We start from the raw sequence: 16,310 nt of genomic DNA on the forward strand, positions 1-16,310 counted from the left end.
TAATAACCTTGCTCTTATTCACATTTACTCTTAACTTTCTTCTTCCACACACTTTACCAAACTCAGTCACCAGCTTCTGCAGTTTCTCACATGAATCAGCCACCAGCGCTGTATCATCAGCGAACAACAACTGACTCACTTCCCAAGCTCTCTCATCCCCAACAGACTTCATACAAGAGTGAGTGCTCAAATTACAGAGGTATAAGTTTGTTGAGTATTCCTGGTAAATTATATGGGAGGGTATTGATTGAGAGGGTGAAGGCATGTACAGAGCATCAGATTGGGGAAGAGCAGTGCGGTTTCAGAAGTGGTAGAGGATGTGTGGATCAGGTGTTTGCTTTGAAGAATGTATGTGAGAAATACTTAGAAAAGCAAATGGATTTGTATGTAGCATTTATGGATCTGGAGAAGGCATATGATAGAGTTGATAGAGATGCTCTGTGGAAGGTATTAAGAATATATGGTGTGGGAGGCAAGTTGTTAGAAGCAGTGAAAAGTTTTTATCGAGGATGTAAGGCATGTGTACGTGTAGGAAGAGAGGAAAGTGATTGGTTCTCAGTGAATGTAGGTTTGCGGCAGGGGTGTGTGATGTCTCCATGGTTGTTTAATTTGTTTATGGATGGGGTTGTTAGGGAGGTAAATGCAAGAGTCCTGGAAAGAGGGGCAAGTATATACATATATATATACATATATATTTTTTATTTTTTATTATACTCTTAACTTTCTTCTTCCACACACTTTTCCAAACTCAGTCACCAGCTTCTGCAGTTTCTCACATGAATCAGCCACCAGCGCTGTATCATCAGCGAACAACAACTGACTCACTTCCCAAGCTCTCTCCTCCCCAACAGACTTCATACTTGCCCCTCTTTCCAAAACTCTTGCATTCACCTCCCTAACAACCCCATCCATAAACAAATTAAACAACCATGGAGACATCACACACCCCTGCCGCAAACCTACATTCACTGAGAACCAATCACTTTCCTCTCTTCCTACGTGTACACATGCCTTACATCCTCGATAAAAACTTTTCACTGCTTCTAACAACTTGCCTCCCACACCATATATTCTTAATACCTTCCACAGAGCATCTCTATCAACTCTGTCATATGCCTTCTCCAGATCCATAAATGCTACATACAAATCCATTTGCTTTTCTAAGTATTTCTCACATACATTCTTCAAAGCAAACACCTGATCCACACATCCTCTACCACTTCTGAAACCACACTGCTCTTCCCCAATCTGATGCTCTGTACATGCCCTCACCCTCTCAATCAATACCCTCCCATATAATTTACCAGGAATACTCAACAAACTTATACCTCTGTAATTTGAGCACTCACTCTTATCCCCTTTGCCTTTGTAAAATGGCACTATGCACGCATTCCACCAATCCTCAGGCACCTCACCATGAGTCATACATACATTAAATAACCTTACCAACCAGTCAACAATACAGTCACCCCCTTTTTTAATAAATTCCACTGCAATACCATGCAAACCTGCTGCCTTGCCGGCTTTCATCTTCCGCAGAGCTTTCACTACCTCTTCTCTGTTTACCAAATCATTTTCCCTAACCCTCTCACTTTATATATATATATATATATATATATATATATATATATATATATATATATATATAAACCATGGAAAGTTGTGTGGGGCGTGGATGTGGAACGGGAGCTGTGGTTTCGGGCATTATTGCATGACAGCTAGAGACTGTGTGAACAAATGGGGCCTTTGTTGTCTTTTCCTAGCGCTACCTCGCTCACCTGAGGGGGGAGGGGGATGGTATTCCATGTGTGGCAAGGTGGCGATGGGAATGAATAAAGGCAGACTGTGAATTGTGTGCATGGGTATATATGTATGTGTCTGTGTGTGTATATATATATGTGTACATTGAGATGTATAGGTATGTATATTTGCGTGTGTGGACGTGTATGTATATACATTGTGTATGGGGGTGGGTTGGGCCATATATATATATATTATATTTTTTTTTATATTTTATTATACTTTGTCGCTGTCTCCCGCGTTTGCGAGGTAGCGCAAGGAAACAGACGAAAGAAATGGCCCAACCCCCCCCATACACATGTATATACATACGTCCACACACGCAAATATACATACCTACACAGCTTTCCATGGTTTACCCGAGACGCTTCACATGCCTTGATTCAATCCACTGACAGCACGTCAACCCCGGTATACCACATCGCTCCAGTTCACTCTATTCCTTGCCCTCCTTTCACCCTCCTGCATGTTCAGGCCCCGATCACACAAAATCTTTTTCACTCCATCTTTCCACCTCCAATTTGGTCTCCCTCTTCTCCTCGTTCCCTCCACCTCCGACACATATATCCTCTTGGTCAATCTTTCCTTACTCATTCTCTCCATGTGCCCAAACCACTTCAAAACACCCTCTTCTGCTCTCTCAACCACGCTCTTTTTATTTCCACACATCTCTCTTACCCTTACGTTACTCACTCGATCAAACCACCTCACACCACACATTGTCCTCAAACATCTCATTTCCAGCACATCCATCCTCCTGCGCACAACTCTATCCATAGCCCACGCCTCGCAACCATACAACATTGTTGGAACCACTATTCCCTCAAACATACCCGTTTTTGCTTTCCGAGATAATGTTCTCGACTTCCACACATTCTTCAAGGCCCCCATAATTTTCGCCCCCTCCCCCACCCTATGATCCACTTCCGCTTCCATGGTTCCATCCGCTGCCAGATCCACTCCCAGATATCTAAAACACTTCACTTCCTCCAGTTTTTCTCCATTCAAACTCACCTCCCAATTGACTTGACCCTCAACCCTACTGTACCTAATAACCTTGCTCTTATTCACATTTACTCTTAACTTTCTTCTTCCACACACTTTACCAAACTCAGTCACCAGCTTCTGCAGTTTCTCACATGAATCAGCCACCAGCGCTGTATCATCAGCGAACAACAACTGACTCATATATATATATATATATATATATATATATATATATATATATATATATATATATATATATATATATATATGAGGATTGGCAGAATGCGTGCATAGTGCCATTGTACAAAGGCAAAGGGGATAAGAGTGAGTGCTCAAATTACAGAGGTATAAGTTTGTTGAGTATTCCTGGTAAATTATATGGGAGGGTATTGATTGAGAGGGTGAAGGCATGTACAGAGCATCAGATTGGGGAAGAGCAGTGTGGTTTCAGAAGTGGTAGAGGATGTGTGGATCAGGTGTTTGCTTTGAAGAATGTATGTGAGAAATACTTAGAAAAGCAAATGGATTTGTATGTAGCATTTATGGATCTGGAGAAGGCATATGATAGAGTTGATAGAGATGCTCTGTGGAAGGTATTAAGAATATATGGTATGGGAGGAAAGTTGTTAGAAGCAGTGAAAAGTTTTTATCGAGGATGTAAGGCATGTGTACGTGTAGGAAGAGAGGAAAGTGATTGGTTCTCAGTGAATGTAGGTTTGCGGCAGGGGTGTGTGATGTCTCCATGGTTGTTTAATTTGTTTATGGATGGGGTTGTTAGGGAGGTAAATGCAAGAGTTTTGGAAAGAGGGGCAAGTATGAAGTCTGTTGGGGATGAGAGAGCTTGGGAAGTGAGTCAGTTGTTGTTCGCTGATGATACAGCGCTGGTGGCTGATTCATGTGAGAAACTGCAGAAGCTGGTGACTGAGTTTGGTAAAGTGTGTGGAAGAAGAAAGTTAAGAGTAAATGTGAATAAGAGCAAGGTTATTAGGTACAGTAGGGTTGAGGGTCAAGTCAATTGGGAGGTGAGTTTGAATGGAGAAAAACTGGAGGAAGTGAAGTGTTTTAGATATCTGGGAGTGGATCTGGCAGCGGATGGAACCATGGAAGCGGAAGTGGATCATAGGGTGGGGGAGGGGGCGAAAATTATGGGGGCCTTGAAGAATGTGTGGAAGTCGAGAACATTATCTCGGAAAGCAAAAATGGGTATGTTTGAAGGAATAGTGGTTCCAACAATGTTGTATGGTTGCGAGGCGTGGGCTATGGATAGAGTTGTGCGCAGGAGGATGGATGTGCTGGAAATGAGATGTTTGAGGACAATGTGTGGTGTGAGGTGGTTTATTCGAGTGAGTAACGTAAGGGTAAGAGAGATGTGTGGAAATAAAAAGAGCGTGGTTGAGAGAGCAGAAGAGGGTGTTTTGAAGTGGTTTGGGCACATGGAGAGAATGAGTGAGGAAAGATTGACCAAGAGGATATATGTGTCGGAGGTGGAGGGAACGAGGAGAAGAGGGAGACCAAATTGGAGGTGGAAAGATGGAGTGAAAAAGATTTTGTGTGATCGGGGCCTGAACATGCAGGAGGGTGAAAGGAGGGCAAGGAATAGAGTGAATTGGAGCGATGTGGTATACCGGGGTTGACGTGCTGTCAGTGGATTGAATCAAGGCATGTGAAGCGTCTGGGGTAAACCATGGAAAGCTGTGTAGGTATGTATATTTGCGTGTGTGGATGTATGTATATACATGTGTATGGGGGGGGGGTTGGGCCATTTCTTTCGTCTGTTTCCTTGCGCTACCTCGCAAACGCGGGAGACAGCAACAAAGTATAAAAAAAAAAAAAAAAATATATATATATATATATATATATATATATATATATATATATATATATATATATATATATATATATATATATAGTGACAAAGCAAAAAGAAAATAAAATGAAAAATATTATTTGCTTTGTCGCTGTCTCCCGCATAGCGAGGCAGTGCAAGGAAACAGATGAAAGAATGGCCCAACCCACCCACATACACATGTATATACATACACGTCCACACACGCAAATATACACACCTATACAACTCAATGTATGCATATATATATATACACACACACATATACATATATACACATGTACATAATTCATACTGTCTGCCTTTATTCATTCCCATCTCCACCCTGCCACACGAAATAACAACCCCCTCCCCCCACATGAGCGCAAGTAGGGCTAGGAAAAGATAACAAAAGCCACATTCATTCACACTCAGTCTCTAGCTGTCATGTAATAATGCACCAAAACCACAGCTCCCTTTCCACATCTAGGCCCCAGAGAACTTTCCATGACTTATCCCAGACGCTTCAAATGCCCTGGTTCAATCCATTGACAGCATGTCGACCCCAGTATACCACATCGTTCCAATTCACTCTATTCCTTGCACGCCTTTCGCCCTCCTGCATGTTCAAGCCCTGATCACTCAAAATCTTTTTCACTCCATCTTTCCACCTCCAATTTGGTCTCCCACTTCTCCTCATTCCCACCACCTCTGGCACATATATCCTCTTGGTCAATCTTTCCTCACTCATTCTCTCCATGTGACCAAACCATTTCAAAACACCCTCATCTGCTCTTTCAACCACACATCTATCTTACCCTTTCATTACTTACTCGATCAAACCACCTCACACCACATATTGTCCTCAAACATCTCATTTCCAGCACATCCACCCTCCACAGAATTCTATTCATAGCCCATGCCTCGCAACCATATAACATTGTTGGAACCACTTCAAACATACCCATTTTTGCTTTCCAAGATAATGTTCTCAACTTCCACACATTCTTCAATGCTTCCAGAACTTTCACCCCTTCCCTCACCCAATGATTCACTTCTGCCTCCATGGTTCCATCTGCTGCCAAATCCACTCCCAGATACCTAAAACACTTCACTTCAGTTCTTCACCATTCAAATTTACCTCCCAATTGACTTGTCCCTCAACCCTACTGTACCTAATAACCTTATTCACGTTTACTCTCAGGTTTCTTCTTTCACACTCTTTACCAAACTCAGTCACCAGCTTCTGCAGTTTTCATCCGAATCAGCCACTAGCGCATTATAATCAGCGAACAACAACTGACTCACTTCCCAAGCTCTCTCATCCACAACAGACTGCATACTTGCCCCTCTTTCCAAAACTCTTGCATTCACCTCCCTAACAACCCCATCCATAAACAAATGAAACAAACATGGAGACATCACGCACCCCTGCTGCAAACCTACATTCACTGAGAACCAGTCACTTTCCTCTCTTCCTACATGTACACATGCCTTACATCCTCGATAAAAACTTTTCACTGCTTCTAACAATTTACCTCCCACACCATATGTTCTTAATATCTTCCACAGAGCATCTCTATCAACTCTATCATATCCCTTCTCCAGATCCATAAATGCTACATACAAATCCATTTGCTTTTCCCAGTATTTCTCACATACATTCTTCAAAGCAAACACCTGGTCCACACATCCTCTACCACTTCTGAAACCACATTGCTCCTCCCCAATCTGATGCTCTGTACATGCCTTCACCCTCTTAATCAGTACCCTGCCATATAATTTCCATATAATTAACACATAATCCAATAATGCTCTCTGGCCATCTCTCCTACTTACATATGTATACTTATGTATATCTCTCTTTTCAAACCAGGTATTCCCAATCACCAGTCCATTTTCAGCACATAAATCTACAAGTTCTTAACCATTACCATTTACAACACTGAACACCCCATGTACACCAGTTATTCCCTCAACTGCCACATTATTCACCTTAGCATTCAAATCACCCATCACTATAACCCGGTCTCGTTCATCAAAACTACTAAAACACTCACTCAGCTGCTCTGTAATTTGAGCACTCACTCTTATCCCCTTTGCCTTTGTACAATGGCACTATGTAAGCATTCCACCAGTCCTCACACACCTCACCATGAGTCATACATACATTAAATAACCTTACCAACCAGTAAACAATAGTCACCTTCTTTTTTAATAAATTCCACTGCAATACCATCCAAACCCGCTGCCTTGCCGGCTTTCATCTTGCGCAAAGCTTTTACTGCCTCTTCTGTTTACCATATCATTCTCCCTAACCCTCTCACTTTGCACACCACCTTGACCAAAACACCCTATATCTGCTACTCTGTCGTCAAACACATTCAACAAACCTTCAAAATACTCACTCCATCTCCTCACATCGCCACTACTTGTTATCACCTCCCTATTTGCCCACTTCACTGATGTTCCCATTTGTTCCCTTGTCTCACGCACTTTATTTACCTCCATCCAAAACATCTTTTTATTTTCCATGAAATTTAATGATACTCTCTCACCCCAACTCTCATTTGTCCTCTTTTTCGCCTCTCGCACCTTTCATTTGACCTCGTGCTTCTTTCTTTTATACATCTCCCAGTCATTTGCATTATTTCTCTGCAAAAATCTTCCAAATGCCTCTCTCTTCTCTTTCACTATTAATCTTACTTCATCCCACCACTCACTACCCTTTCTAATCTGCCCACCTCCCACGCTTCTCAAGCCACAAGCATCTTTTGTACAAGTCATCACATCTTCCCTAAGTACATCCCATCACTCCCCACTCCCATTGCGTCCTTTGTTCTCACCTTTTTCCATCCTGTACTCAGTCTCTCTTGGTACTTCCTCACACAAGTCTCCTTCTGAAGCTCACTTACTCTCACCACTCTCTTCACCCCAACATTCTCTCTTCTTTTCTGAAAACCTCTACAAGTCTTCACCTTCGCCTCCACAAGATAATGATCAGATATCCCTGAGCACATTAACATCCAAAAGTCTCTTTTTCATGCGCCTATCAATTAACACATAATCCAATAACGCTCTCTGGCCATCTCTTCTACTTACATATGTATACTTATGTATATCTCTCTTTTCAAACCAGGTATCCCCAATCACCAGTCCTTTTTCAGCACATAAATCTACAAGCTCTTCACCATTACCATTTACAACACTGAACACCCCATGTACACCAGGTATTCCTTCAACTGCCACATTACTCACCTTTGCATTCAAATCACCCATCACTATAACCTGGTCTCGTGCATCAAAACTACTATCACACTTACTCAGCTGCTCCCAAAACACTTGCCTCTCATGATCTTTCTTTTCATACCCAGGTGCATATGCACCGATAATCATCCATCTCTCTCCATCCACTTTCAGTTTTACCCATATCAGTCTAGAGTTTACTTTCTTACACTCTATCACATACTCCCACCACTCCTATTTCAGGAGTAGTGCTACTCCTTCCCTTGCTCTTGTCCTCTCACTAACCCCTGACTTTATTCCCAAGACATTCCCAAACCACTCTTCCCCTTTACCCTTGAAGTTCCTTTCACCCAGAGCCAAAACATCCAGGTTCTTTTCCTCAAACATACTACCTATCTCTCCTTTTTTCTCATCTTGGTTACATCCACACACATTTAGACACCCCAATCTGAGCCTTCGAGGAGGATAAGCACTCCCCGTGTGACTTCTTCTTCTGTTTCCCCGTTTAGAAAGTTACAATACAAGGAGGGGAGGGTTTCTAGCCCCCCGCTCCCGTCCCCTGTAGTTGCCTCCTACGACAGTTGAGGAATGCGTGGGGAGTATTCTTTCTCTCCTATCCCCATGTATATATATATATATATATATATATATATATATATATATATATATATATATATATGTTTGCTTTGAAGAATGTATGTGAGAAATACTTAGAAAAGCAAATGGATTTGTATGTAGCATTTATGGATCTGGAGAAGGCTTATGATAGAGTTGATAGAGATGCTCTGTGGAAGGTATTAAGAATATATGGTGTGGGAGGCAAGTTGTTAGAAGCAGTGAAAAGTTTTTATCGAGGATGTAAGGCATGTGTACGTGTAGGAAGAGAGGAAAGTGATTGGTTCTCAGTGAATGTAGGTTTGCGGCAGGGGTGTGTGATATCTCCATGGTTGTTTAATTTGTTTATGGATGGGGTTGTTAGGAAGGTAAATGCAAGAGTTTTGGAAAGGGGCAAGTATGAAGTCTGTTGGGGATGAGAGAGCTTGGGAAGTGAGTCAGTTGTTGTTCGCTGATGATACAGCGCTGGTGGCTGATTCATGTGAGAAACTGCAGAAGCTGGTGACTGAGTTTGGTAAAGTGTGTGAAAGAAGAAAGTTAAGAGTAAATGTGAATAAGAGCAAGGTTATTAGGTACAGTAGGGTTGAGGGTCAAGTCAGTTGGGAGGTAAGTTTGAATGGAGAAAAACTGGAGGAAGTAAAGTGTTTTAGATGTCTGGGAGTGGATCTGGCAGCGGATGGAACCATGGAAGCAGAAGTGGATCATAGGGTGGGGGAGGGGGCGAAAATCCTGGGAGCCTTGAAGAATGTGTGGAGGTCAAGAACATTATCTCGGAAAGCAAAAATGGGTATGTTTGAAGGAATAGTGGTTCCAACAATGTTGTATGGTTGCGAGGCGTGGGCTATGGATAGAGTTGTGCGCAGGAGGATGGATGTGCTGGAAATGAGATGTTTGAGGACAATGTGTGGTGTGAGGTGGTTTGATCGAGTAAGTAACGTAAGGGTAAGAGAGATGTGTGGGAATAAAAAGAGCGTGATTGAGAGAGCAGAAGAGGGTGTTTTGAAATGGTTTGGGCACATGGAGAGAATGAGTGAGGAAAGATTGACCAAGAGGATATATGTGTCGGAGGTGGAGGGAACGAGGAGAAGTGGGAGACCAAATTGGAGGTGGAAAGAAGGAGTGAAAAAGATTTTGTATGATCAGGGCCTGAACATGCAGGAGGGTGAAAGGAGGGTAAGGAATAGAGTGAATTGGATCGATGTGGTATACCGGGGTTGACGTGCTGTCAGTGGATTGAAGCAGGGCATGTGAAGCGTCTGGGGTAAACCATGGAAAGCTGTGTAGGTATGTATATTTGCGTGTGTGGACATATGTATATACATGTGTATGGGGGTGGGTTAGGCCATTTCTTTCGTCTGTTTCCTTGCGCTACCTCGCAAACGCGGGAGACAGCGACAAAGTATAATAAAATAAATATGATATATATATATATATATATATATATATATATTATCCCTGGGGATAGGGGAGAAAGAATACTTCCCACGTATTCCCTGCGTGTCGTAGAAGGCGACTAAAAGGGAAGGGAGCGGGGGGCTGGAAATCCTCCCCTCTCGTTTTTTTTTTTTTTTCCAAAAGAAGGAACAGAGAAGAGGGCCAGGTGAGGATATTTCCTCAAAGGGCCAGTCCTCTGTTCTTAACGCTACCTCGCTCTCGCGGGAAATGGCGGATAGTATGAAAAAAAAAAAATATATATATATATATATATGTGTGTGTGTGTGTGTGTGTGTGTGGATGGGGCATTCTTCTTCTGTTTCCTGCCCCTACCTCACTGATGCGGGAAACGACAGTCAGGTATAAAAAAATAAATAATGTGAAATAAAAAATAAGTTTGAATGGAGAAAAAGTGGAGGAAGTGAAGTGTTTTAGATATCTGGGAAAGTACTTACCAGTGAATGGAACCATGGAAGCAGAAGTGTCACAGGGTGAGGGAGGGGGCAATGGTTCCAGGAGCGATGAAGAATGTGCGGAAAGAGAGAATGTTAGAGTAAAAATGGGTATGTTTGAAGGAATAGTAGTTCCAACAATATAATATGGTTATGAGGCATGGGCTATAGATAGGATTGTACAGAGGAGGGTGGATGTGTTGAGAATTAAATGTTTGAGGACAATATGTGTGAAATAGTTTGATTAAGTAATGAAAGGGTATGAGAGGTGTGTGGAAATAAAAAGTGTGGTTAAGAGAACAGAAGAGAGTGTGTTTAAATAGTTTGGACATATGGAAAGATTGAGTGAGGAAAGGTTGACAAAGAGGATATGTGTCAGAGTTGGAGGGAACAAGGAGAAGTGGGAGACTAAATTGGAGATGGAAGCATAGAGTGAAAAAGAATTTGGGCTATTGGGGCCTGAACATACAGGAGGGTGAGAGTCATGCAAGGAATAGAGTGGATGGGAACGATGTGGTATACCTGGGTTGACTTGCTATAGGTGGTCTGAACCAAGGCACGTAAACTGTCTGGGGTAAACCATGGAAAGATCTGTGGGGCCTGGATGTGGATAGGGAGCTATGGTTTCAGTGCATTACACATAACAGCTAGAGACTGAGTGTGAACAAATCTGGCATTTTTTGTCTTTTCCTGGTACTACCTCGCTAAGCAGTGGTTGTTAGAGATGCTGTTTCCTGTGGGGTGGTGTAGCACCAGGAACGGATGAAGGCAAGGAAGTATGAATATGTACATGTCTGTATGCATATGTATATGTGTATATGTTGATATATGTATATGTGTATATGCTTGCATGTACATATTTATGTATGTGTATATGAGTGGATAGGCCATTCTTCATCTGTTTCCTGGCTCTACCTTGCTGACATGGAAAACGGCAATCAAGTATAATAAATGAATATAATATAGATTAGGTAGATTCTTATAGTATGCTTTTGTGGAATATTTGTCATAGGCTTTAAATAAAGAGTTCTGTCTCAAATGATATATTTGATTTCACAGATTCTACCCATGGATGAGCGTATGGTTTATGAAGCTTCACTTGTGAGTGCAGATAACAGTACTTCCCCTCCCTGCGTTATCTCAGGCTACCCAGTCATCCGAAATCGTTTTGACCTTAAGCGTGGGCAGGCAGCTAACAAAGAAGATTGGAACAAACTCATTATGGCCACTAAGGTGTCAAGTTCCCCTGAATGTCAGGATGTGCTTAAGTTTATAACTGCTTGGTGTGGTGGTCTCCCTAGCATGGGATATAATTTTCAGTGATAAGAGTTTGCCATTATAGTTAACTGCAGTCACAACAATCTTTAATACTAAATTTATTGATCTTAAGCACTTTGCTTTAGATTTATTTCATACTTGATAAGATGCAAAATATTCCATTTATCAAAAGTTTTAATACAAGTTAGGTAACAAGGTCAGTACTTCGTATTTGTGACCACCAGCTGTCTTCTTTGGTAGTACCAGTAACTAGGGAATTAAATAGGTATGCTGATTCAGGGCAAGTGAAAATGTTAAAGATTATTCTCAAAAGAAATTCAAAAACACCAAAAGAATACAAAGGAATTCAAACAGCACTAAACCAACTGGATCCTTTTGAGTTTTTGTGATAATAAGGTCAAAAGCTCAGAGATAAGTGCTGTACGTGATTCAAAGAGAAATGCCAGTGAACTTTACATGTAATTGATATAGTGCAATGAATATTAGTTGTGAATTTGAATTAATAATAAAGTCTTTTCTTACCCTCATAATCCATCAGTTTGGTTTGGTTTTCATCCATGCAGATGTAAATTTTTGAAGTTGTATGTAAAATTTATTTGATCCAGGTTGAAAGGTATTCATATAACAATGAAAATGATTACTGCAGAAGTATATTTGATCTAACAATGTGGAGATATCTTGTGTGTGTAGCAGCACAATAAACTAAAAAGTGTAGGAGTAAGGTTTGAGTGTCAAGTATGATACCACTCCACGTTTTGTTTTACTGGGGTCGATGCACTTTCAGTGGACTGAACCAGGGCCATCGGGACTTGACCATACAGGAGGGTGAAAGGCATGCAAGGAATATTGAATTGGAACAATGTGAAATACCAGGGTCGACGTACTGTCAATGGATTGAACCGGGGCATGTGAAGCATCTGGGGTAAACCATGGAAAGTTTTGTAGGGCCTGGATTTGGAAAGGGAGCCGTGGTTTCGGTGTATTACACATGACAGCTAGAGAAGGAGTGTGAATGAATGTGGCCTTTGTTGTCGTTTCCTGGCAGGGTGGCATTAGGAATGGATGAGGGCAGCATGTATGAATGTTTTTTTGTTTTTGTTTTTTCTTTGTTGCTGTCTCCCGCGTTTGCGAGGTAGCACAAGGAAACAGACGAAAGAAATGGCCCAACCCACCCCCATACACATGTATATACATACACGTCCACACATGCAAATATACATACATATACATCTCAATGTACACATATATATACACACACAGACATATACATATATACACATGTACATAATTCACTCTGTCTGCCTTTATTTATTCCCATCGCCACCTCGCCACACATGGAATAACATCCCCCTCCCCCCTCATGTGTGCGAGGTAGCACTAGGAAAAGACAACAAAGGCCCCATTTGTTCACACTCAGTCTCTAGCTGTCATGTAATAATGCCCAAAACCACAGCTCCCTTTCCACATCCAGTCCACACAGAACTTTCCATGGTTTACCCGAGACGCTTCACATGCCCTAATTCAATCCATTGACAGCACGTCAACCCCGGTATACCACATCGATCCAATTCACTCTATTCCTTGCACGCCTTTCACCCTCCTGCATGTTCAGGCCCTGATCACTCAAAATCTTTTTCACTCCATCTTTCCACCTCCAATTTGGTCTCCCACTTCTCCTCGTTCCCTCCACCTCCGACACATATATCCTCTTGGTCAATCTTTCCTCACTCATTCTCTCCATGTGCCCAAACCAATTCAAAACACCCTCTTCTGCTCTCTCAATCACGCTCTTTTTATTTCCACACATCTCTCTTACCCTTACATTACTTACTCGATCAAACCACCTCACACCACATATTGTCCTCAAACATCTCATTTCCAGCACATCCACCCTCCTGCGCACAACTCTATCCATAGCCCACGCCTCGCAACCATACAACATTGTTGGAACCACTATTCCTTCAAACATACCCATTTTTACTTTCCGAGATAATGTTCTCGACTTCCAAACATTCTTCAAGGCTCCCAGGATTTTCGTCCCTTCCCCCACCCTATGATTCACTTCTGCTTCCATGGTTCCATCTGCTGCCAGATCCACTCCCAGATATCTAAAACACTTTACTTCCTCCAGTTTTTCTCCATTCAAATTTACCTCCCAATTGACTTGACCCTCAACCCTACTGTACCTAATAACCTTGCTCTTATTCACATTTACTCTTAACTTTCTTCTTTCACACACTTTACCAAACTCAGTCACCAGCTTCTGCAGCTTCTCACATGAATCAGCCACCAGCGCTGTATCATCAGCGAACAACAACTGACTCACTTCCCAAGCTCTCTCATCCACAACAGACTTCATACTTGCCCCTCTTTCCAAAACTCTTCCATTCACCTCCCTAACAACCCCATCCATAAACAAATTAAACAACCATGGAGACATCACACACCCCTGCCGCAAACCTACATTCACTGAGAACCAATCACTTTCCTCTCTTCCTACACGTACACATGCCTTACATCCTCGATAAAAACTTTTCACTGCTTCTAACAACTTGCCTCCCACGCCATATATTCTTCGTACCTTCCACAGCGCATCTCTATCAACTCTATCATATCCCTTCTCTGGATCCATAAATGCTACATACAAATCCATTTGCTTTTCTAAGTATTTCTCACATACATTCTTCAAAGCAAACACCTGATCCACCCATCCTCTACCACTTCTGAAACCACACTGCTCTTCCCCAATCTGATGCTCTGTACATACCTTCACCCTCTCAATCAATACCCTCCCATATAATTTACCAGGAATACTCAACAAACTTATACCTCTGTAATTTGAGCACTCACTCTTATCCCCTTTGCCTTTGTACAATGGCACTATGCAAGCATTCCGCCAATCCTCAGGCACCTCACCATGAATCATACATACATTAAATAACCTTACCAACCAGTCAACAATACAGTCACCCCCTTTTTTAATAAATTCCACTGCAATACCATCCAAACCTGCTGCCTTGCCAGATTTCATCTTCCGCAAAGCTTTTACTACCTCTTCTCTGTTTACCAAATCATTTTCCCTAACCCTCTCACTTTGCACACCACCTCAACCAAAACACCCTATATCTGCCACTCTATCATCAAACACATTCAACAAACCTTCAAAATACTCACTCCATCTCCTTCTCACATCACCACTACTTGTTATGACCTCCCCATTAGCCCCCTTCACTGATGTTCCCATTTGTTCCCTTGTCTTACGCACTTTATTTACCTCCTTCCAGAACATCTTTTTATTCTCCCTAAAATTTAATGATACTCTCTCACCCCAACTCTCATTTGCCCTCTTTTGCACCTCTTGCACCTTTCTCTTGACCTCCTGCCTCTTTCTTTTATACATCTCCCACTCATTTGCATTGTTTTCCTGCAAAAATTGTCCAAATGCCTCTCTCTTCTCTTTCACTAATAATCTTACTTCTTCATCCCACCACTCTCTACCCTTTCTAATCTGCCCACCTCCCACACTTCTCATGCCACAAGCATCTTTTGCGCAAGCCATCACTGCTTCCCTAAATACATCCCATTCCTCCCCCACTACCCTTACCTCCTTTGTTCTCACCTTTTTCCATGAATATGAATATGTACATGAGTATATATGTATATGTCTATGTAAACGCTGAAATGTATAGGTGTGTGGGCATTTATGTATATACATGTGCATGAAGGTGGGTTGGGACATTCTTTCGCCTGTTTCCTTGCGCTACCTCGCTAACACACGAGACAGCGTCAAAGTATAATAAATAAATAAAAAGGTGAAGAAAATTCTTAGATTAATGGGTAAGTCTATCAAATTTATGCCCAGGGAAATTACCCATACTCTTTTAAAGCTACTTGTACATCCCCATTTTGAATACTGTTCAGTTTTGGTCAGCCTTCTTGACAAAAACAGAATGGAGAGACAACAGAGACAAGCTAACAAGATGACTCCCGGACTGAGAAACACATCCCACGAAAGCTGATTCAACAACTTAATTCTATTTAGTTTAGAAAAGGATGGTTAAAGGGTGATCTGATACAGGCATTCAAATTTATCAAAGTCTTTGATAATCTTAATATAACAGCTTACACAAAGGGATACATTTCTCTTTAAGTAATGGTAACAAACTTGAGGTAAAATGCTTTTTCCTCAACAGAACTGTTGACATATGGAATGGTTTACCAAATAAGGTGGCTGAAAGTATTACCATAGATACATTTAAGAATAGACTTGATAAACATTTCACTTTGTCTACAAATATCATCATGTGCTCCTCCTAAGCTAAAGTTTAAAATGTTTTTCTACTTTTATCACTCATCACTTTTATCACTCTTATCACACTGACCTATGATTTTCACATTTCTTTTATCTATCTATCTATCTCTGATGCCCAATCCTTCCAGGAACTCCCATCAAGGGGGTGGCCATGCATCTCTTGCATACACTATTCCACACATTCAACCACCATTTCTCTCTCTCCAGTATTCTTCCACACTATCTGCCCATGTCACAGCAGGTCTCCCTCTCAAACCAACCCTTTTAATTATACTATCATAAATTTAGGTAAAGATAGTAGGTACATACATGTGTATGTGTATGTGCATGTGTTGGGTCATTCTTTTGTCTGTCTCCTTGC

The 16,310-nt window shown here is 41.6% G+C and overlaps 1 protein-coding gene across 1 annotated transcript in view; it reads left to right on the top strand.

The window, feature by feature from the left end:
• Oseg2 (intraflagellar transport protein Oseg2) overlaps positions 1-12,174 on the top strand; it is a 560,852-nt gene extending 548,678 nt beyond the window's left edge. Inside the window, exon 31 of the mRNA XM_071675913.1 lies at positions 11,419-12,174. Coding sequence (XP_071532014.1) covers positions 11,419-11,682 — 264 coding nt within the window. The 3' untranslated portion in view covers positions 11,683-12,174. The remainder of the gene's footprint in view (positions 1-11,418) is intronic.
• Positions 12,175-16,310: the final 4,136 nt, after the last annotated feature.

This window comes from Panulirus ornatus, chromosome 21 (assembly GCF_036320965.1).
Source record: "Panulirus ornatus isolate Po-2019 chromosome 21, ASM3632096v1, whole genome shotgun sequence".
NCBI classification, from domain to species: domain Eukaryota; kingdom Metazoa; phylum Arthropoda; class Malacostraca; order Decapoda; family Palinuridae; genus Panulirus; species Panulirus ornatus.